General features: G+C 40.4%; 1 protein-coding gene across 1 annotated transcript; it reads right to left on the minus strand.

Annotated features, from left to right (window-relative positions):
* Positions 1–1,455: 1,455 nt before the first annotated feature.
* On the minus strand, positions 1,456–12,083 carry LOC146330034 (uncharacterized). The gene is made up of 6 exons (XM_084715472.1): positions 11,822–12,083; positions 10,125–11,306; positions 8,587–8,904; positions 7,299–7,416; positions 5,569–5,679; positions 1,456–2,369 (listed from the first exon to the last, which is right to left on the minus strand). Exons 1-6 carry the CDS (start codon positions 11,883–11,885, stop codon positions 2,195–2,197), a joined length of 1,968 nt encoding a protein of 655 aa, XP_084571598.1. The 5' UTR covers positions 11,886–12,083; the 3' UTR covers positions 1,456–2,194.
* Between the last annotated feature and the right edge of the window lie 12,783 nt (positions 12,084–24,866).

The raw sequence follows: 24,866 nt of genomic DNA on the forward strand, positions 1-24,866 counted from the left end.
CACATGAGTACACTTGAGGGTTCATGCGCCTTCTCAAACACTCATTCATATGCCTTGTGATCATAACCCGAATGACGCCAGTACGTGTGGGCACTCACACAATAAAAGACTCGACTGTGAGACAGAATTCATACTCAAGTCATACCTTAGTAAATTTAGTCACTTTGAGCCATGTAACAATATGGGTAGTTAGGTGAAAGGGATTGGTAATTTGTGTGCACAAATGAGTCATTTGTTCCCTGTAATTATTTTTTTTTTTTTACATTTCACTGTTGCCCTGTAGTGCTCTTCATCCATCTAGATTGTTTTGGTGAGTGTTGCCGAGTTTTATAGATATCAGCTGCAGAAATGTATGCCCTCTCTCGAACATAATGGAAGTAAATGGTGCTCAAAATGCATATCATACATTTGAAAAAGTCAACAACAATGTCTCTATCCAGGAATCATGACCTGGTTACTCAAGATAATCCACATACCATGTTGTGAGCAGTTTCACGCCAGAACTGCTTTGGTCTGTGGCAGTCGGAAAGGTGTTTTGAGCACCACAAGCTAGAGTGGCATTTACTTCCATGTTTGAGATATAACGAGCATTACATTCCAGAAGAAAAATGTCTATTTTATTTGTAGTGAACTGTCCATTCAGAGGACTAGTGTTTGCAGAGAAAGTGTAGATCGCAACTAGCTGAATACTGTTCGCCTGACTCTGCCCCTTCCAAGTGTGTAGTGGCTGTCACACTCACTCAAAAGGCTTAAGGTACTACATAAAGCCAGCGTTTCTTTTTTCTGTCCTTGCTATAGAAATATGGCAGTTAAACATGGCAGCCTCAGTGGAAGAAGACCCACCCTCTGTAGAGTTAAACAGCTCACTGTGCGGTAACAAAACCACAACAATTCTTATTTTCAGGTGATTATACACTAATGAACACATACTTGTGAATATTATATCCCATTCCTGCCAGTTATTGACTGGACCTAGGATCAAAAAATGTCCCTGGCATCAGACCAGCCCTGTTTTCAACCACTGTCCACCCCCCACTCACGAGTATGTCCCCTCAATCACGAATGAGGGACCTAAGTGGGCCGAGATGGAGTGACTTTGTGTTTGGGTGTTTGGTAACTCTCTTGCTTCCTTTACTGAGGTGGTTTGGTACCGTTTCATTTTCTTGTAGCCTGGAGATGCTAGTAGTGTTTATTCCATACCTTCTCAATTTCAAGAGACAATTGGGCCAATCTGAATTTTTTTAGACTGCATGCATCAAATAGTTTTTAAATCAAAATCATCAAATTATTATGGCGTTATTTTTTAATTTTTATTATATCAAAGCAATGTATTTGCCCAATTTCCAGATGGCCAGTCTGACACTAACTCCACTTGCACACTGGACTTTTTAATTTGTGTGCTCAACTTATCAAAACAAAAAAATCCATATTGAGGGGCAAGAACGAAAGCACAAATTGAACATTATCATTTTAATTTGGTATTCTTCAAATCATAAATGATGATACAAAGGTCAGGAGTTATGTAGAATAAAAATCAAATCAAGTTTAAACTTCATCTCAATCATGAAAAATCTTTTTTTTTTCTTGTAGGCTAGTTTTGTACAATTTAATAACACTGTGCAGATATGGTACTCTATGATACAGCCAAAGCACTTTGTGGATATTGAATTGATGATAAAATGGGAAAGTTGCTCATACCCTCTGCCTCTTTTATATCATGTTCAGCAGCTTTGTACAGCATGACTGATGCGGTCATTTTGAAAAGCATTTCCTAACAACTGAATTCTAGCCTAAAGAACTTACAGACATTTAACTAGATTCACAAAATTTTTATCACATTTACACACATGCTCGCATACATGCTGAAAATATTTTAAAACATGCTCTTTCTGTTCACTCATTCACACAAGTGTGCTCACCTGTTAATGCACACTGCTGCTGCCACACAATCACACGTGCCAGATGTGTTAAAAAAAATCTCTTACTTTCAGTTAACACTCACTGAGACAGACTTTCAGCCATAAACACTGAATACAAGTGTGTTACATATACAGTCAGAGTCCAAGGCAGTCTGTGTTGGGTTGGATAGGGCTCAACAATGTTGGGTATAAATTGGGATTGGGTGCAGGGATGGAGAGTGGCTTTTGGGAGTTTTTATTTAGGTACAGTAAGAACAGACACATCAGTCGCATCCCTAGAGGATGGAAGTCCTGAGGTCTTGTGAGGACTCTGGTCCTGGTTCAGTGCTGGCTGACTCCTCCGTGGAGCTGGGCGGGAGGTCGGACATGGCTATCACATTCTCTTCTTCGTGCTGCTCTTTGTTGTGGGCCAGGGTTGATGCCACATCTGATGGGTCAAGTGCTGCTATCCTGGTAGAGAGGACAACCATTGAACAGTTATAATGGATACACTGCAGAAAGAGAAAACACAGATAGTTTGATAGCACGGATAATCACTGTGAGAGTACACGCTATTTGATACAAATGAGGATAAAATCTGCTTTGCTTTACATGAAAACAAAGGCAGCTTGATTCTGATGGAACACTTAGGGTAGTCAGTAAAATTGAAACTTAATTTGATGTGCTCATAATGGCTTTTGAACTGCTGTGCTGTGAGTAAATGTGAATATTTTCACTGCAAGGTCTGTTTATTTAATGACTTCCACACCAGATGGAGAAGCGTACAAACATTGGTAGAAGGAGATATGCTGGGAGGTAATGACACACCCGGATATAAATAGATCACTTGACATTATTGACTAATTGCAGGTGACGGTGTCCTGCACGAAATAATTTTTAAAAGTGCTGCGTGCGTTTTTATCATGCCCTAGTTGATTTACCCTCAAGGGTAACCAAACCACCATCTTAAGTGTCATTACAGATGTATAAAGCATGTATTCTGAAGAGCTACATCTCACCCAGTATGCATTGTGGTCATTACTTTCTCTCCTTAATCTGTCCGCCAAAGTACTGGGTCATGTTTTCTGGTTTTCTAGGTCAGGTTGGGGATGTTTTGTTATATAAAGTATTTTATATAATAACTCTTTGTAGGAGATTCAGACTTAAATGATCTTGTGAATCTCACTTTTCTTCATTTTCAGTTATTAGTCCTGGTTATTGGCCAATACTTTACATTTCAAATTTTCCCTGTCCTAAAAGGCTACAAGGGAACCTCAAGGGAACGTTAGAAAAAATGACTCCCAGAAAACGTTACTTTATGTAGTCACTTTGGGGATATTATACATCACAAAACATTGGCACAAGGTTCTTAGAACATTGTGGGAGGGTTATCAAATGAAAACCTAGAAGGAATGCTCCAGAAATGTTATGGGAACATTACTCGTTAGCTGGGTCGCTCTCACTTGGACCCTGCCTTCCTTCCCAAGTAGTGAAATGCATGATGTACAGTATGGTGCTACATTTTACTAAGTTCCCAAGAGAAATAAAGGAAGGCCTGATCCATATCTGCTGGAATACAGTTTTAGCTGGTCTACCTAAGGATTGTAGAGCAGCGAAAGTCTGACACAGTCCTTCCTTGTGATTGCAAACCCACCATTATGCCCTTCTAAATACCGCAGATCAAGGTTGTCAAATACTCCTCTGTCATGCCTGTCACGGTTTCATGCAGATGCACGAGCTACCCTTTAGTGTCTGTATGAAATGCACCAGGCTTTCAAGTAACTTCAGTGTCAACCCATCCACATCAGGTGACGTAGTTAAAAGAAGGAGAAACGAGTCGTAGAAGTTACCAACTGAGGCAACAAGTCTTCCTCTCCTCTGCCAGAAAAGGGGCGATAAATAAGGTAAATAAATAATAAATAGGTGTTTATATCACTGCTGACTGGAGCTGTAGCCAGTAAATATCTGTGGCTACTGCAGAGTCATTTGACCCTGGAATGGATGCCAATTGTGGTTGTTAGTGGTTGTTAGTGGGCTTTTTGTCCTGTGTAAAAGGCTTGAGTGTGTGAATACTGATATCTTTAGTTCTGTTGCATCCATTTATATGCTGCATGGATCACAGTCACCTTAATCTTCAAAATGCATGTCTTGTCAGAATAACATCAAGCTAACACAGACCATTTTAGGTTCCAAAATGTTCATGATGTCCATTAGGTTTTTCTAATGACTTTCACAGTTCATCTGCACTCGGCAGCACTCGGTGCCTTTATTGCTGAGACGATACTTCTGCTGGAGAAGTGACTTTTAGATAGTATTCTAAAAGTGACTTCTGGTGTTTGTCTGCAGTGTTTTTCGGTGATCCCCTCTTCCAATGACAACTGGATTGTCACTGCTGCTATAAAGTCTCTTAACAAGGACACATTTCAAGATGACTCTGTCGACTGTTTAATAATTCAGTGTTGCTTTGTTATCGTCTGTGCTCGGCACACACCAGATTTCTCTTTGTGTCTTGCACACTCACTTGCATAAGCAACAGACATACACTCATAGGACGTACATACAACTTTAAATGTGCACATGACTTTAGTTTTATACACAGACCCTCCCCGAGACTTCTTTCTTGTTTTTGCTCATTTTCTGCACATATCCTCACCCCGTACTTTCACATGGTCACTCACCACTCACAAACTTTTGGCTTATTATTGATCCGAGCCTGCTAGTCTGATTAGGAAAAGTAGTGGTATTACCCAGTAATGCTTTGGGTTCACGGGACTCACACTCTCATGTGACCCAGTGAGCAGCCTTCTGAGCACATAGCTTACAAAATAGCCAGGAGGGAATCAGCTGAGAAGCACACAACTGGTGGTTCCTATGAACCACAAGCTTTCGGGTCAGTGCACCACACAGTTGGCTGACAGTGTTCAAGTCTGACATCCGGTTATAGTGTTAGTGACAGGGGCACTGATACTGTAGAAGTCAGTTTGGTGGAAGCAGAAAAAAGGGGAATCTGGAAAAGAGAATGGAAGAGCCCAGCAGAGAGGTACTCTCTGAGCTCAGTGAGATCATGTCAACCTTGAAATGGTTTACATCAGACAAAATGCCTGTCTACTGTATTTATAGCTCTCAGCAAATCTAACATAGCAAAAAAGCAAAGCTTTTTCCATATGTTCAGTCTGTGACGAAGGGTTGTGAATGCTGACCATGACATCTTTTCTGTGCTTTGTTAAAAGTATTAAGAGGTGTCACCATTACATGCAAATGTTTTGTCTAATTTCTACCTTAATGCAAGACCCTGTGGGCAAACACGTTGTTTCATGCACTGGTAAATTTTGAGATTTTGGACTGTTGCACTTCCAAAACATGTCTTCATTCTGACAAATAGAAAGAAAACTTCCAAAATACTAAATTTGGTAATTATTTTAGTTCAGATTTCTGTAATGCAATTGTTGGCAAATTACTGCAAACACCAAGTGAGGAAATATATTTTGGAAGAATGGTGTTCATCCCTCCAGCAGAGCTTTAAAGATGTGTCAAGGAATACTAAGCTGTTCTGGCAGCTTGTGGTGGCCTAAAAGACCTGGTTTTAGCTTGTAATTTATGACCCATCTGTATGGAACTGTATATATGTAATAACTATAGGTGTTAAAGAGATGTTTATGTACGAACATACTGTGGAGTGTCCCCATTGCCTGCAGGAAGTGTGTCGTCACTGCAGTCGCCTCCTGTAGCTGCCTCTGGTTCAACACACCCTTCCTCACATGCCCGCTGTAGGGCCAGGGTGCTGCATACACACACATATACACAAACAAACACACAAAATCTCAGATATTACTGTTATCGTGGACGATTGCCTTTCAACAGATTAACTACATGTTGCATTGGGCCATGTGGAAAAATAATATAAAACTAGTACAGCTTATTACTGAAATATCATTTTCTTTTTGTGAGAGAAATACTGAACCAATGCTGAGCACAGTCTCCTCATGTCATTATCTATCAGTGTGGAAATGTTAGCTGCAGCTCGGGCAACATCAGAAACAATCATGTACCAGCACTGCTGTAAGTCCCATCTGTGATTGTAGCGCTGTTGGTACTAGAGCTAGCAATCAGATGGCTTATTTCAGCTATTAGAGAGGAAGCACTGGGATACGGTTGGTTCTAGTATGAATGCAGACTAAATATTATTTTAATTCCCATTCATAAAAAAATAAAGAGAGGAAAAGAGTGTTTTAAAAAGACTGGGCTAGAATAAAAATGCATGCTGCAGTATGGTAAGATTAGGGTTGTAATGGAAATCTATTTCTGTATGAGGCTGAATGTACAATTTAGTTCAGCCTTCCCAAATTATCTCAATGTATGGCTGAAGTAGAGCAGAATTGACTGGGGGCCTGGATTGTACTTTCAGTCCACTAGAATTCTGGGGGGCTATGAGACTGCTCTTTTAAATGAGTGTTTGTTATAATTAACATCATTAAGCAGTGGTGAATTGGTAATTAAACTTGTGTTAAATTACTTAACTGTTAAACAATGAAATGATGTTTCCTAATTAATAGTAATTCTATAATTTATTTCTTCATTAGTTTGTGTAATAGAAGATAAGATTAGTTTATATTTTGCACATAGTATCATAGCTAAGAAATGATAACAATTATATTCTGATTACATTAGTAACACGCATGACATTTATATTCTATAAGCAGGTATTAATGATTAATGATTTGTAAATTTTACACAGCAAGACGGCACAGATATTTGTTAATCTTTAATGGTTGTTAATGATTAGCTTGTAAGCCTACTGTATGTCTATGAACATTATTTGATGGTTATTGTAAAGTTGCACCTGATGATTATAATACCTGACGTACTTATGTGTCTAACAGACACATTACATTAACATACTTTTTTTTTTTATCCCAAGGTGTGATCTTTTCTACCCTAGTAGTTTTGTTTCCTACATCTATGGAAGTAGTTGTGTTGTCTAAACCCACCCAAGTAGTTTTTGTGTCTGTACTTTGAAAGTCTACCCAGACGTTGCATATTTATTACAGTTAACTTTACCGCTGAGTGAGAACGTGTTGTCTATAAACATTATCTGGATGGTTCTTGTAAAGTTGCATCTGATGTTCATAACACTTGAGGGCTTAATAAATACTGTGTGGTGCATAAACAGTATTTGGATGGCCATGATGATGTTGCAAATAATGTTTATAAAACTTCACGATGTATAATAAATGGTTTAAAAGCATATATAAACATTATTGAACATTTATATGCTATATGTAAAATAACTACAGTATTAACTAAAGTTCTTATTAATTTACCATTTATATTTATTTACCATTACAAAGTGTTACTGAGTGTTCCTGGAGATTTAAGTGCACCAAAATTGGTGCTACCTACCTGTTTTTGTTACGACATTTGAGGATATAGATAATTATCACGACAGTCTCCAAAACCAGAAAAGCTGCAGCGGAAATAGCCCCGATCTTCCATGCCTCCAGGCCCAGCTCACTTGTCTCTAAACGGGTGCATTAAGACAGAGAGAGCAAAAAAGGCAGAGCAGAGGAGGAGGGAGGGATTGGATTTAGAGGTGAAAATGCAGTGGTTTACCCATCAAAAACAAGGAATCCAGTACACTCCACTCTGCAACAACTAAATCAACTGTCTCTTAACTGCCCATAAAGGAAGCTGCACTCTGACATCCCATCTATTTTACACTATCAGTTTTCCACAAAAAAACAATCCTTTTTTTTTTTTAAACAATCCACCATCCTGCTGTTTTAAATTATACTAGCTCAAGGGGGTTTGTGTGTGATGCATAGGGTCATATAAAAGAGTATAAAGTAAATAGTTCTTATCCATTTTAGTGAGGCAGAAAATAGCATATTATATTGTGATGAGATGGTCCCAACTTTCTGGTCTTCCCCCACCAGTAGTTAGCCAGCTCCACTGCTTATTCAAGTGGAACAACATCAACTTAGCCATCTGCATATTTTGTTGGCAGAATCGCACTGATTTTCAGTTGTCTTCTCCTTTACTCTACCCAAGTTTTAAGCTGCAGAAAATCTGCTGTAATATAAACCCAAACTCATTTATGGTCTCATGCACGGTTCTAAAGCTGCACTTAAGAAGTATAAGTATAAAAGTACATATTCTTTTTCAAGTTCAATTTCCTGTAAATGTTTCTTTAATGAGGCGTCAAGAAAAGATTTGATAAAAAACTGAGTACATAGCCATGTATGGAAGCACATTTTGGCCAAAGTGATGAAAAAAATCAAAAACACTGCTGTGTAATGTTCTGACAGTATGTCAAAATAATGACTTAGTATGTGAAAGTAATGATTTAGTATGTCTAAATATTGATTTAGTATCTCAAAATATTGTCTTAGAATGTCAATGTAATAATTTAATAACCCAAATAGTGACTTAGTATCTTAAAATGATGACTTAGTATGTCAAAATAGTGACTCTGAATCTCAAAATAATGAATCAGTATCTTGACATATTAAGAATTAGTATTACAACATGACTTATTTCAAAATAGACTTGTTATAGTCATTATTTTAAGTATGTATTTTGAGAATGTCTCTCTCTGTAATGACTTTTTCATCATGTTGCTGCATACATATGGGCCCAAGGAGTCAGTATTTCTTTAAATATTCTGACATTTGTTTATATTCCATTTTACCTGTGGTTCCAGCTATGTCTTCCACCAACTCATTGGTTTCCCCCGGTTCCTCTCCTTCTGCCTGAGGGGCTTCAGCGAGAACATCCTGCACAAAGTTATCCAGTGTAGGCTGGGGCACGACAGGGTCATGTGGCAAAAGGTCATCCGTCGGGGTGATGATCTCGTTGTCATGGTTAGATTTTTCATCACCAAAGGTATTTTCTTCGGCCTCCGCTCCACCTAGGGACGGGCTCGAGGTGGGAGCCTTGTTCTCAAGGCTCTGCTCGATGGAGGCGTCGGCACCATCTTCAGGCTCTGGGGCAGAGATCACCAGCACTTCTAGAAGAGGTGTTTGGTATGTGACACACAGATGAAAATGAAGACAAGAGGCCAAGGTTTAGGGTTTGTTGAGTGGACCTATGGAATGTAGAATAATGCATAGATGCGGCTGCAGCTGAGAGTAGCAGGTGGGTCATGATTTGTTTTCATTTGTATGCTAACTCAGATCATCACAGTATTTGTACAGTGCAGAATGTGTATTTAACATATCGGTCTTTGCATGTGTCACAATTGAGCTTTAAGAGAATTTTAGAAGTGTACACTAATAAATAATTAATGTTCATGTCAAAATATTCTGAGTAAACATTTTCTCAAGTGCCTTTTATAAAAGCTTGTGGAAACATTTCAATATGGTACTGACTCTACAGCTAAAACCAGAGCAGCTGATGCAGAATGTTTTACCTTAGTTTCCAGGACATGGGCTGCTAACCAACATTATTGAAAAGTGTATTTAAGGGGCTTATAATCTTCATTTAAGCGCTTTCCTCTCTTAAAGTAGGTTAAGATGCAAACAATGCGTGCTTAAGCAAAGCTGCTGAGTCTAATGTAACAGAATGTTTAAAGATAAATACCATTGCAGTTTTTGGTTTTTGTGACCCAAATTATGAATCAGGTTTTAAATATTCAACATTTCAGATAGTTATTAGATAAGGATGTGCTGGAAGAAACATGAATGGGGCAGCTTAAGTATGGAGCTTATTAATAAAATGGAGAAGATTTGGATTTCTTGGGAATTTTGAGGTTTCAGATGTTGTTTGTCGGTTTGTGGGGACAGTGGTGCCAGTTTCAGACCACCAGACTGAAGCCTCATTTATTTGTGCCAGGTCTTAATTCTCTTGTACAAACTACATAAGAGTGTTTGGGGGGGAGTTTATTCTGAACATTGTCAACATTTCAGCTTTTTTTCCCTTGTAGTTTTGGCTTTATTCTCAATATTTCAATTTGATTCTCAGTGTTTGACTTTTCTTAATGTTTGAAAATTGTTCTCAACATATTGTCAATGTTTTGACTTTATTGTCAACATTCAACTTTATCTTCAATATTTCAACTATATTCTAATCCTTTCAACTTTATTCTCAGCATTTTGACTTTATTCTTAAACTGCAAATTAAAGCAAAATCTTCCTTCTCCCTTTTTTCTTCTTGATGTGGCCCTAACACTCTGTCGTATATGAACACATTCCCAACATTTTTGCATTTTTTGCGGTTGCGGTTTCTCACCTTGATCCTCCTTTTCACTTTCATGTGGGGTCTCTAAAGCAATCTGCTCCTCTTCTCCTGCTCGTTGGTCACCCAGCTCGTCATTTACTAATGCTGCTGATTCCTCCTTGATTACACTCTCTCCTTGTCCTTCACCCACTTCTGCTTCTACCTCTCCAGCAGCTCCTCCCTCCTCTACTAAATGGCCATGTTCATCCTCTACTTCTAGTGCCTCAGTGTCCTTTACTGTGTTTACCTCCTCCTCCTCCTCTACTGGCTCTCCCACTACAGACTGTGTGGTCTCCATCTCATTATTATCAAAAGCTGGTACTATCAACTTACCTTGCGTTTCATCTACCTGAGTTTCTTCCTCTAGAGCTACATCCCCTATCTGCTCCACAACCACCACCGACAGGCTGGGGTCAGACTCTTCTACCACTGTCTCCTGCTCTGATTCTCCACCCACCGCTGCCTCCACAGCAGCTGGAGTTTCCTCTACCTCCTGTGTTTCTGTTTCTCCTTTTTCTTCCGACAACTCAGCCTGCTTCTTGTTGTCCTCCTCCACTGCCGAATCCTCTCCTGCCTCTTCTAAAGCCGTTACAGTTTCCTCTACAACCTCCTGACTGACTTCGGTGTCTAGAGACTCGCCATGAACCTCCACCTCCTCTGCTTTTCCAGTTTCTACGTCTGCTGTAGTGTCCTCGACAGTCTCGACCTCTCCCTCGACAACTCCTTTACCCTCTTCAGCTACGTCTTCAAATGCATCCACCTCTGCTACCCCCTGCTCTTCTTCAGCACCAGTATCCCCCGTCGTGGCACCTGTATCTTCACCCTCCACCTCCTCCGCTACTGCCTGCTCCAACACCTCTGCCTCTGTGTCACTTTCACTCTCTCCCTTTTCACCCCGCAGTGCATCCTCCTCAACCATTTCCTGCTCTGCTGCCTCATCTGCTTTCACTTCACCTGCTCCTCCTCCTTCCACCTGCCCTAGAGCTGCCTCCACCACCCTCTCCAGCAGCTCCTTCAGCACTTCCTCTGCCCCGCGACCCTCCACCTGCTCTGAGGCCTCCTGCACAGCCTGCTGCACTTCCTCCAGGCTAGGGGGGGCCACCACGGGGACCGCCTCTGCAGAGGTCAGCTCTGGTTCTGGGGATAAGGCCTGGCCATCTTGGAGGGTGGAGGATTGGATGGAAGTAGGCAGATCTAAGGAGATAGAACCAAATATGTGTGGTTTTGTAGAAGCTGTAAACACCAGAAAAACCTGGAATATATGATCAATGGTTTGGTGTATTATACTGATAGTTGTATTGATGATTAAGGAACATTGATCACTCAAGGAGCAGGTCTACGGTGGTTATATGTTTAATTATAATGCTACGTGTGGCACTATAATCACTCTATTCACTTCACTAGAAATAGAGCAACATTCGGTATGCTTCCGATTGATTGATTGATTGATTGATTACATAATTAATACATACATTAATGTCATTAATGCATTGCTTTGTAATTTTATTAATTCATACATTTTTTTAAAACGCATCTATTCATTGATTTTAAATAGAAAAACAGAAGCACATATATGTTTCTGTTAGTGCAAGGCTATTGCAAATGGAGAAAATTAATTTGTGGTTTGCAGTCAGCGTGATATTCTTTTCATCAAAATACAAAATATCATCACATGGATAATCAACCCTATTTGCATAATGTCATCCTACCTTCAGATATGCTGTGTTGTACCAACAAAACCACCAGGAATCCCTTCAGAAAGCAGTACTCCATGATGAGAGAGAAAACATAAAAACATATACTCCAAAACAATCCCAGTCTCTCGCAGGAAAACACTCTTTACTTCCTTTTCTTCCTTCAATCTCGCTCAGATGTCAAGTGTGAGTGCGTACACCAGCACAAGACATACACTGAGTGTGTAGACTCTGGACGGTTGGACAGTAAATTGGGCCTGGGTAAGGGAGGGTAATGTTAGCAGGTGACGCTGAAAAGGAGGGAGGGTGGAAAAACGAACATCGCCATGTTAAATATTGCCACCCTGAGGTGTCTTCATACCACCAGGTGTCTCTATGGGAGTCGGGGTGGGGGGCAGTGAAGTGGCACTTGAGTGTTAAATGCTTTTGAGACCCTTACAAGAGCTGGAGTGAAGCTCTGGCGGCATGTCACACACACAATGAACTCCAGAGGAGCAATTATAGGTGGGCTGTGAGTTTGGGGCGTGAGCGAAGCTGTCATTAGGGCTCGCCATAGAGCTAGAGGATGTAGATTTGATTGTAGTACAAAAATACTGCAGGCAAAAGTTCATATTACTATCACAATCACCTGACAAAAAGAAGTATTTTGTTGAGTTTGTGTGTCATGCTTAAGATGTGAAATGGCTTCCCTTGTGTGTGTGTGTGTTACTGTTGTTTTTATGAATCACTTTATGGCCTTTCTTTCTACAGCTACACTATGTTCTGTGCATCTATGTCATATATGAGAACGGCACGGTGATGTGAGGCCTCATGGTTTCCAACTGTAGGTTATCTAACAAAGATGCTCATGTCTATCATGTTATGTAATAGAAAGGATGTTTATGTTACATGGATGTCTGCTGTGTCCCTGTTCAGGCTCATAATGGTATAGTTAGTCTAAGAATACTTGGAAATTGGACATCGGTGTTGCAATAATTGGGATCTGAATGAATGTACAGTATCAGCCACAGTGGGTTGCTGAAACGATGGAGGATCCCCAGTTGAATTTTTGGGCAACAGTTTATTTTTCTTCATATTAGCTTTATTGAGACTTCCCAAGTGTACACAACAAACACTTAGACTGAAGTGTTTACATTTTCTCTCTGCGACTGAGATTGAGCATCTGTGTTTTGCAATCACAAATTTGTCCATTAACATCAGAAAATATGATCAAACAAATATGACCAAACAAACTTAGAGTGGATTTAAATAGGGCTCAGGTCTGTTTTTGCCACGCAAGCTTTATGACTCCGGGGATGGTTGTGTCAGTGAGTCCACCACTTTGGTTCAGACTGAACTATCTTAACAGCTGGAACTGCCTTGAATTAATTGTACGGATTTTCATGATTCACAGATAGACTGTGTTTACAAGCACACTTATTTTCCACTATTATTTAGAATATTTCAATACTCTGAATTTAATGCAGGTCATGTTAACAGCTGTTTGGATATTGTAAATCAGGCCTTATTCTAAATGGAGCACTTTCCGACTAAGACGTGGGATATGCTAGTATTAAGTTTTAGAAGCATCCTTTGGACATCTCGGCTGGGGCTTTTACTGCAGTTTGCAACACATGGCCTCTTGTCTGTTTATAGTCAACTTTGTGCACTGTAAACAAACCAATAGTTTGCAAGGATGGAGTAGAGATACATGCACAAAAGAAAAGCCCACGTTTCTAGTCAGGAAAGAGAAACACACCTACTTTTGTATGTTATGTTAAGACTTGGATAGTAAAAGGTTTTTGGATATGGGCAAATATTGCAAAGCTGACCTTTTCAGATAGGTGGTTGAATAAGTGAAAGAAGAGGCTGTGTTTGCACGGCCAAACAAGTCCACCACCACATATATATATATATATATATATATATATATATATATATGGGCAAAAACCAGGAAAATTTGTGCATGTAAATGTAGTCAGAGAATCCTAATAATTTTCAAGTGATATTTGTCACTGCATTGTTGGATGGATTGCCACTGAGTTTGGTGCCCTCATTCATGTCCCCCTCAACATGAATTGTAATCAGTTTTTCAAATTTTTAGTTTGTCCAGTACTTTTTTATGACCAAATACTAGCAAAACAGACATTCCCATCAGTTACAGCTGTACTTTGTACCGAGGGCTAATTAGCAAATGTTAGCATGTTAAAACTCTAAACAAAGATGGTGAATATTGTAAACATTATACCTGCTGAATATTAGCATGTTAGTGTTGTCATTGTGAGCATGTTAGCATGCTGACATTACATGTAATTCAAAACATTGTTTAGCCTTGCAGAGCTGCTAGCATGGCTGTCTTGTTCATTTATCTGTTGTCAGTCACAATCATTTAAAAATGGAGCATAAGTAAATAGAAATTTGTGTTGCTGAAGTCACTCCAGTTTACTAGAACAGGGATTCTCAGAGTTTTGATGACTGATTACCAAGTATGGGAGCCAGCAAAACATTGACGAATGCAGAGGAAAACCATTGGATTGGATTTGTATTAAGTTCCTTTAAATTCCACTTGTTTGCAGATAAGACGGATCACTTAATCTCTCCTGTGAAGTCTGACTAGTCTGTTTTACCTGAATCTCCTTTTCTCTTCAACCATAAAGTGTTTTCCATGGTGGCTTGTTGATGTCATTGTCACATTAAATCTTAAGCTCTCCGCCAAAAAGCAGTAGCACTGAACAAAATCCCTGCTTATGAGGTGCCAGTGGTTACCATGCAACCAGTAACTTTTAAAGTTATTGTTGCTAACCTGACAGACGTTGTTAGGGAGGCATAATTTGGCACAGTAGTGTGTTAAATGTACGCTATTTAAAGTTAAAATATTGACATGAAATTATTGAAATATATTTCACTTTTGGGGGGTGCACAAAATGTTTCCGTCGGCCGCCACTGGCCCTGACTGTACCAGCCAAGCCAAGTCAGTAAGAAATCTAGTCATAGTGTGATAAACTTCACAAAATCCATCTTTACACTTTATTTTCAGCTGCTTAATTCAATTAAAAACATTATTGTCACAGTAAATGTACTGTAACATCAACTGTGACAATATGAATAGAGCCATTTATACTTGACATAAATAGCTCTATTCATTGATGGCTGGGTCAGTGGGAAATAAGGATTGAGGCTTAAGTGGTTTAGTTTAAACTGCGTAATACAGTAAAAAGAGCCCATTTGAAATGTGAAATGTTCATCTTTCCCCGCCATGTAAAGACATCAAGTCAGTCAACACATGCAGTATGTCTGATATCCAGCTGCCCTTCACTGTCCCCCACCCTTTTGAGAAGAATAAAATGCCTTTGGTGGATCATAGGTTGTTGCCCTGTGATCTGCCCAATAATAGCAACTCTTCTAGGAAGCTTTAATGTAGCCTTTCAATGAAATCAGCTGATCCTGTGCGAACGCTCCATTGACTCTCATGCCAAAAGAGCAGCGTGACAAAACTGTAACCTGTGTCATGGAACCAATGAGATCTCTTGACCCGCAAGCTTATTATCGGGGTGGTTCCTCAGCAGGAACGCCGACAGTCTGCTCCGAGCCGTAAAACTAACTATGGAAATAATAGAGACTTTCTTCACTGTCAGTGTTTGTATGAGAACATGTCAGTTATTCTCTGTGGTCTTTGTGTTGCTTTTGAAGCCACGGGGGGTGCCGCACACTGATCTCTGCTTCAGTTCGATTTACTTGACAATTTGGTGCCAAATCTGCACTTGTGCATATCAAGAGTCTCTGTTCTCCGTCGCAAAACAAACCATAGATAGAAACTGGGAGACTTGGGGGGCTTCAGAGGAGAAACAAAGCGTGTCTGAATTGTTTTCTTTTTCTTTGTTTACTTTGTTGCATTCTTTTGAAATCTAACTCAAAAACGTCTGATCTCCCTTTCTCCCTCTCTTTCTCTCATTTTCTCTCATTCGTGACTGCAGGAGATTAGGTCTGAAAGGTTAATACAGTCACATGAGCTTCACATTGTGCTTTGTGCTACCAGGCAGTAGCACTTCATACTGGGCGTGTGACTGAGCTGGAGAGAGGGATTATTACAATGATGCATTCTGTATATTTTCTACATACACACAGCAACTTTGCCTTTTTTATATCTATATACCCCATGATACACACATATACACCCAAGAACAATAAATGGTTCTCTGAACACTTTTTGATTCCTGGTAGATCCTTTTATAAAGGATTCACGTGGAAGCCATTCAGAGTTCTACCTAAAACCCATCATATAGGGTTATACCTAGAACCATCTGTGAGAGGTTTTACAAAGAAGCCTTCTGTGGTGTAGTGGTTCCAACCAGAACCCTCTCTGGGGGTTCTGTCCACCATCTAATGGTGCTAATAAGAACCCACACAGGGGTCTCTACCGAGAACCTTTCTATATTCCAAGGGTTTCACCTAGAACACACTCGGAGGGTTCTAGCATGAAACTTTTTTATATTCCAACCCACCCTGGTAGTTCTCCCGGGAACCATTTTATGTTATGCTGCAAAGAACCCTTGATTAAAAAAACTTCTTAAAGAACCCTATGATATAATTTTCTTTAGAACCCACTCAGCGGGTGCCGCCAGTAACTCTTTTACATCCCAAGGATTTTGTCTAGAAACCTTCCAGGGGGTTCTATGGACAACCGTTTTCTATTATTAGGGTCTTTTATGATTATTAAAGACCCTTAAAGACGCAGATAACTGGTTAGATCACTCTTATTACATGTTATTTAATAAACCAAAGTGATCATGGTGAAAGTCAAACTGGTCGTGCAGCTCTGAAGCTGATAGGGCGGACTGGGAGGAGCAGCACCCTGTGCCGTCCTGTGAGTCCATAGGAGTTGCTGTCTGTATTTCACATGTCAATGTTGGAATTTCAGATGTGCTCTCCATGAAAAGGGGGTGGTGGAGGTGAGTAATCAGCACTAACCTCTACCCTGGCCCGGTCCAGTGTTCACCAACACTAACTACTGATCTGCAGCTTTGAACACTTGTATTTACATACATTATACACAGTTTAGGGCGACGCTCCGTCAGCGATTTCGCCAAAAAAGTTTGTTTCATTCTATTAAAATGAGCAAGACATTATTTAATGTGACAGTTGGACAATATTTTTTATTTTATTTTTGGTTTATTTAACAGAGACAGTGCACATTAATAAACAACACTATAAATACAGCTGGTTAGCCAACACAGCGATTTCCCATCTGTAGTCCCTGGACACGTTACAAAGTCATCATTTACAATTTATAAGTAGGCAGAACAATAATAAAAAATAAAGAGAATACTCATGTTAGAAACATCATTCATTGTAGAAGATAAAAAAGTAGAAAACTTTAAGGCAAGTGTCTTCCCTACACTTTTGAGTTTAAATCAAACTCTGTCTCTTCTGTACCAAACCAACCAAACTTTTGTTGACAACTTTTGTCAAGACATTTTACTTTTCTTATTTAGATAAACTTGTACCTAAAAAAAAAAAAAAAATTTGAGTAAACTAATTGAAGTGAAAATTAGAGTTTAACTAAAGAAGAAAAGTAAATCACCCCCCCCCCCCCCCCCCCAAAAAAAAAGGATTACAGGTCAGAAAAACTTTTGAGTTTATTTCAAAACTAAAAAAAAATTGAGTGATTCAAAACGAGATTCAAAATGAGTTTTCTCACCTTTTCTTTTTACAGTGTATTTGTCAGAGCAAATAAAACATGAGCTTGCAGATTTAGCTGCTTCCCACACGACCATTTTGCCCTAATAATTAAAAACAGCTGTAATGAAATAAATATTTGCAGGTAGGCAATGATAACAGCTCACAGTTTAATTCTGGGTAAGATTTTTCTTTTGAGTTTACGTCAAACATTGAAGAGTCAATCGCACAACGGGCCACTTAAGTTTTCCGGATCAGCCACTAGTGCAGTACTTTTCAAAATGTTGTCCGGGGACTAACAGGGGTCACCAGCAAAAGAATGAACAGAATGTTTTAACTTCATCACATTTTTTGGAAGTTGGAACAACAAGGTTAAAGTGAAAGGGTTGGCCTGTTATTTAAAGTGATTATAGTTTGACCATTGATTGACTATGAAGACTGTATTATCTTCAAACCTAAGGATTTAAAAAAAAAAAAACCTCTGAGTTCGTGGTCTAATGTGCATCTATTATGGGGTCCTCAAAATGAAAAAGTTTGGGAACCCCTGCACCAGTGGAACCCACTGAGGGTTCCTCTTGAGGTTGAGGTCATCGCCGGGGACCAGCAGAGGGGGCTATCAGCTTTAAATGAGCATCAATACGGATGACATGTCCATAGTCTTCAATACTCACTCTGCAGTATTTGAGTCTGAGGGCATCAACGCCACTTTTTACTGAACACATTGAGTGTTTTTAGTAGTCAAAAGAGAACTGTGTTTTTGATTGATTTATCAGAGAAATGTTTCAAATTGTATGTCACTCACAAAACACGAAGAAGTTCCATTTCATCTCATCTCCCCCTCTCCTGTCTTTCTCTCTCTTCCCTTCTGTACTCTGTGCCTCTCTGTCTGTAGTTTCAGGAATTTTTCAAAAGGATGTTCCCCAAATATCTAGGACATCTTTTTGGGTCACCATTAAAATGATCCTCCAAACTTATAAAACATGCAGAGAAGTTACCTTTTTTTGCATATATGGAGATCTGAGCCTTCCTGCCGACACAAACAACAACAACATCAACCAGTACCAACAACAGGAATAATGTATGCTCTCATTATTATTCCTATTTAGAGTTCTAATTTATTCGGCCTTAGTGGGGGAACAGCAGTTTCAAAGGAAAAACCATGAAGAGTGGCTTGTTGATAAGGCACGAAAGTTAAGTCAAATTATTCAGTCTTTCCCCTCTGTTTTTCCCCTCTCATTTTCTCTCACACATGAAAACACAAACACATACTCTACATGCACACATCACTCAGCATCCCCACTTCAAGCAGTGACAATTTACAATTAATTAGAGAGAATCCATATTTCCCGGCTCGCTTGTTTATGCCTTTGCAAAGGCTCTATGATCCACGAGCTCAAAGCAAGAGCAGTGAAAGACAGAAGCCCAAAACCTCCCCCGGCAAGTCCATATGCTTGGAGCAGCCTTTATCGCTGAACGATTGACAGCCGCGTATGAACTGCCAAATAAAACATCCCAGTCACTCCTCCTCATAAATGTACATCCAACACCAGAATAGAGCTGCACGAGCAATGAAGTCATCACTCTTTTTGCTCGCATTTTCGTGTGTTGTCTTTGCGTTTAGATAGCTTGATAGCGATTGTTTCTCAGAGAGTGATCTCTAACTGTTACATGCTAGTTAAAGGTGTGTTTGCTCATGTCTTCTTGTATTTGAACGCATAATGTGAGAGGGAGCCAGAGAGGGAGCACATTTGTCCAACCGCTTTCAACCCCTACTCTCATATGCTCACATTATTGTCTGCCAACATACAACAGTTTCTTTCTTTTTCTGTGATGTTTAAAAAAAGAGAAAACAATACCTCCCTGCACATTTGTGCTTCTCCTTGTAAAATGGAACACTTATATAAGGCACCATTGTGGATTACATAAATGTCTCAAAGTTATCAATATTTCATCCTCTGTGCGTTTGATGTGTTTGGTAATTGGATATTTATGTTGTGGGCTTCCTCTCTCAAAACCCCCGTTGCACTTTGGTATTTGTGTAAATGTGTGTGTGTGTGCGTGTGTGTGTGTAGTGTATGTATACACACATATAAATATATATATGTATGTATATATACATACATATATATAGATGCAGTGTGTGTGTGTGTAGTCATGCATACAGTATGTGTGTTTGCATGCTTGTATGTCCTTGCATGTTTGCTTGTGTGAGTTTTTTCTTCCTCTCTTTTGCAGTTTTCTTGGAAGGAGGACAACAGTCGTCCTGATACTTGTTTCATTCAAAAAGACTGTGTTTGTCGGTGAGTGAGTGTCTATTGTGTGGCGGTTCAAGCCCTTTGTACCGTTCAGACAGGGAAAGTCAAGGAGGGCCCCCCACAGGAGAAAGTCAACACTGCTCGAGTGTGTGCAGAGGGAACAGTTTTGCTGTTAGTGTGTTTATGTGTGCATGCGTTGTTTTTCTTCTCTTCTGCACACTGGGATGGTCAAGTTGAGACGAGAGCTGGGAGGATTGTCTGTCTCGTTGCGGTGTCCTCCTGGGGCAGACGGAGCTGCTGGTTCTTCTTTGATGAAGACAGAGAACAAGGAGAGAAGAGAGGAACAAGGAGGAGAAAGAGGAGGAGGAGGAGGAGCAGTATAGTGTGGGACTCCTTAGTGGGAACTTGAGTCTAATAAATGTTTCACGTTTCTGACAGTTAATGTGACAAAAGAACCGTCTGTGCCTAGAAAGTATCTGACAAACCATTCAAGGAGTGGCCTGGGTATTGTGGCGACTGAATGGAACAACATTGAGGAGCGAGGGAGAGGAGGAGTGTGCACCATACACTCTCAGTTAGAAAGGTGATAGCTAGAACCATACAGGGTTCTTCAGCCTGAATCCATTTGAGAACCCATTTTGGTTCCTGGTTGAACCTTTTATAGAACCCATCATAAAAGGTTATACCTGGAACCATCTGTGAAAGGTTCCACCCAGAACACCAAATGATAGGCTTTTTCCACTAACATGGAACTGGCTTAGGTGCAGTTCAGGCCCCTAATTTTGAACCCTTCTGAGCATTTCCACCAAACATAAATTGGTTCAGAACCCCAAAAGTTGGTTCTTGTCTGCAATGTAAAAAGAAAATCAGGTTTTCCTTGGGAACTAAAATATTCATGTCATGTTCCACAGGTCATTGTTTGTTCTGCTGGAAACCTGGGCTGGTTCACTAGATAACACCAAGATTCTAATAAACTTGAATGGAGCCAGTTCAAGAACCAGAGCTTATTTGGTGGAAGAGGGCAGCCTAGAACCCAACATAAAGCGGTATACATAAAACCATATGTGAAAGGTTCCACCCAGAACCCCCAAAAAGAGGACCCTGTTGGTATTTTCCACCAACAGGGAAACAGCCCCCTTCCAGCTGGAAACAAAAAACAGATTTTCCCTGGGAACCAAAGTGGGCATGTCATGTTCTACTTGTGCATTCTGCAGCATTCACTGTTGATAGCAGCTCTGGTTCTGGAACTTGTTCTGTTTAGAGATTATTGGAACCTTGGTGCTATCTAGTACACCAGCCCACGTTTCCACCTGTTTTGAGTGGAACCATTGTGATCAAGGATGTCATCAACAGAGTGTGTTGCAAAATGCACAGTGACCTGTAGAATATGGAACGCCCCCTTTAGTTCCTGTGGAGAACAATCTTTTCACTTTCTGAACCAGTTTATTTTTTTGTGGAAATGCTCAAAAGAGTTCATAATGAGGTGCCTGAATTGGCCAGTTCCAAGTTGGTGGAAGGGCTTATATGAGAGCTTCTACAGAGAAACCCCCTATTCTATCAATAATCCTCTCTGCAGATTCTATCCAGAACCTTTCCACCTCCTAGGGGTCTCATCTAGAACCTACCTAGTGGGCTCTCTGTTCCACGGGTTTCATCATGCACTTTTCCACCACATTAGCTGTGGCTCTTGAACTGGTTCTGTTCAATTATCATCATCAACAGAAGAACAGCCTGGAGAATATAACACCCCTACTTTGGTTCCCATGAAAACCCTGCTATTTTTTGGTTCCAACGAGGAGCCGACTTGTTTCCAAAACTATTTATTTTTGGCATAAATGTTCAGAACAAACTTAGGTGCCTGAATCGAAATGGGGACAGCTCCATGTTGGTGGAAAAGGCCTAATCTAGAACCCACCACAGGTTTCACCGGTAACCTTATTGTCTTCTGAGGGTTCTACAGTGAACCAGGTAATACAGGTGAGGCAATAAGATAAGAGCACAAGTTTTTTTTAATACATCAAATACATCTACATTTAAAAAATACCATTTAAAACATGGATAAACCTTTCAATATTTGAGAGTGAGGAGTTTTTAACACCCATGCCTTTTCTTCAAAAATAGCACTCTTCAAAGGCAAATGGTTCTGGGTAGAACCCTTATTTCTACAAGTGTAATAATGGATGGAGATGGAGGGTGGTAGCTGACATCTCTGAGTGTAGTTCTCTCTTGCGACCGAGCGAGGGAGCTGTTGGGTTTTAATTCAGTGATCCCAGAGGAGTAGAAGGAGTAGCCTGCCAAGACAAAAAAGAAAGAGAAAAAAGATGGGAACAGAGAGAAGGAGGGAGGGAGGGAGGGTGAAACAGTGAGACAGCGAGGAAGAGGAGGAGGGAGCGAAAAGAAGGAGCCTGACTAGTACCTTCACGGTCCATTACATCACTGTTCTCTATGAGAATACTCCTCTCTGGGCTTACGTCAGTGGGAAAGACTCCAGTCACACTGTTGGTACAGGAGCAACACCTTCATCATGCTGTAACACAACAACATATACAGCTCTGAACGCTGCAGAAGATGTATGACATTTAGCTTGGCACATGTGATATTTGCTGCCCATTACATGCTTTGAAGGTTAAACTTCATGTCCTGGAGATGTTAAATATATGGTAGCAGAAAGGAAGATGTTAGTGGATTTTTAGGCTGGTAAACATGAGAGCAAATGCAGCTCCTCATAGCTATTCTGGTGTTCTAGACAGCTTTACTGCTCATCAGACTAACAGCACCTCTGCCCCGCTGCTGATGTGCCTGCTTACCTGCCTGCTTCCTCAGCAGTTCAGCACAAACTTGTCTCAAAGTACACGAGAGAAAAGAGGCAGCAGCAGAGTGCACAGGAGTGTGAGCCCATGAGACTTCGCTTGCATGTGCAGACATTTGCGCCTATTCCGGGTTGGCGCATGCATGTTAAAATGTGTGTTTTTTGGTTGTGGGGGTGTTACAGTGTGTGTGGGCTAATGATCCCAAGCACTCTTCCTCCTCTGCCATGTGAAAGCAGCTCAGTGCCTGGAGGTCCCAGATAACCTGTTTGTGTGATTTTGCTGTGGCTGCGGATATTCCGGTCTTATCATCAATCATTAGACTTTCTCGCTGGCTGTTTGAATCAGGTTTACCCTGCTGCGAACACATTTAGTGTAACAGGATCTGCGTGGGTGTGTGTGTGGGTTCGTGTGAGTGCGCGCGCGTGTACATGTCCTGCTGCGAACGCAGATACAGCAACACTCAGCACTGGACATCGCAGCAGGCAGCACCTGAGAGAAATAGAGAAGGGAAGGAAAGTGTGTGTGTAGTGGGAAAATGCTGCTCTATGAAAAGGTGGCGAATGGAAAAAGAAGACAGGAAGAGGGAGTGAGAGTGCATTCAAATAAGCAAGCACCAACCAGAGCTGTACAGTAATACCTGAGAGACACAGGGTGCATCGTTTTATAGGCACACACTCACACAGACACAATTATGCACACACAGTCACAGATACACACACATCATCCAGGTGCAGTGGCTGGTGTTTGCTTGTGATGAAGCAGCTCCTCCCAGGCAGAAATAGGTCAGAGACCTCAGGGCCTCAAGAGTTAGAAAGACTGGCCTCTCTGTAGCTCTGTCTAAGACACACACACACGCACACACACACACACACACACACACACACACACACACACACACACACACACACACACACACAACAAACCATCCAGTGCCAAGTCTATACTGTAACCTACCTTATATACAAGTGTAGGCCCAGCCATTGTCTGTCCGTTCTGCTGTGGTATACTCATGTCATGAATACACATACAAAAGAGAGAAAGTGATATTATTGTGTTGTAAGATAATATCAGAATCAATTATATTATGAACACATTTAAGAAATTTGACTCTCGTTTTAGCTGAGCTCAATGTATTTACACATGATATCCAATAGAAACATATACATACATGCATACAGAGAAAGCACAATACAACTGAACAGAGATGGGTAAACACCAGAGGGGAACCCTGAGGGCCTTCTAGACCTAACATGCAAGTATTTCAATGCTATATTTAAATATATTATATTTGATTTGTTTCATTTAATTATTAGGCTATTCATTTTTAATTCAGATTTAATCCTTTTAAAAATCTTCTATCAACTTTGCATCAGAAATGAAAGAGTTACTGCACTGAAAACAAAAATAGTGTTATCCAATCAGTTTTTTTTGTTGTTGTCTCCAGGCAGAAAAAAGGTTAGAGCTGGCTCACTCATTGGTTAGGACTTCATCACTGGAATAGAAGGCTGCAGCCTGTGTTTGTTTAGAAAGTGACGGGTGAATTAGCCAATCACATTGTGATTTACAATGGGTGGAATTACAAATGACCCCTTTAGCCCTCCATTGAGGCCAGTGATATCCTGCTTGAGACAAAGGAATCTAGACTGACGCTGTTACTAGGTGGCTAACTTGATAACGCTGCCTTTTTCAAGGCGGACTTTTCGCAGCGTAGTGGAGGATCCACAAAGGACTGTGTTATTTTGGAGACTGAAATTGCACTCGTCCATGAGTCTGTTACAAATATATATATATATATATATATATATATATATATATATATTTGTCTTTCTTTTTTGTGCTTTGAGTGCAACAAGCTGGGTGCCATCTAGGTCCATAATATTCAAGAGAAGGCAAACATCTCTAGGGATGATATCTCTAAAGCCCAGCAGCTCACACCAAAATAAGCTAGATGCATACATACTGTAGGCCAGAGGAAAATCTGCACTTGATTTGTGATTTTGGGGTGAACTGTATGTTTAAACTGGGAGGCTGTGGCTGAGGAGGTGGAGCAGGTTGTTGGTAATCATAGGGTTGGTGGTTCGACCGCCCAGCTCCTCCTGTCCACATGTCAGTGTTCTTGGCTGAGACACGGAGTCCCAGAATGCTCCTGATGGTCAGGCCTGGTGGGATAGCATGGTTGCTCGCTGCCACCTGTGTGTGGAAATGAGAGACAAATTAAATTTGTTTGCTTTAAAGCATGTAATTAGTTAAGGTACAGTCACTACTGAGGAACATGTAATTTGCATGCAATTGTGTGATTGAACAACATACTGTACTAACCATAGTTTAGCCTACATGTAA

The sequence above is a fragment of the Lutjanus erythropterus genome, chromosome 3 (genome assembly GCF_056507025.1).
Source record: "Lutjanus erythropterus isolate fLutEry1 chromosome 3, fLutEry1.hap2, whole genome shotgun sequence".
NCBI classification, from domain to species: Eukaryota; Metazoa; Chordata; class Actinopteri; order Lutjaniformes; family Lutjanidae; genus Lutjanus; species Lutjanus erythropterus.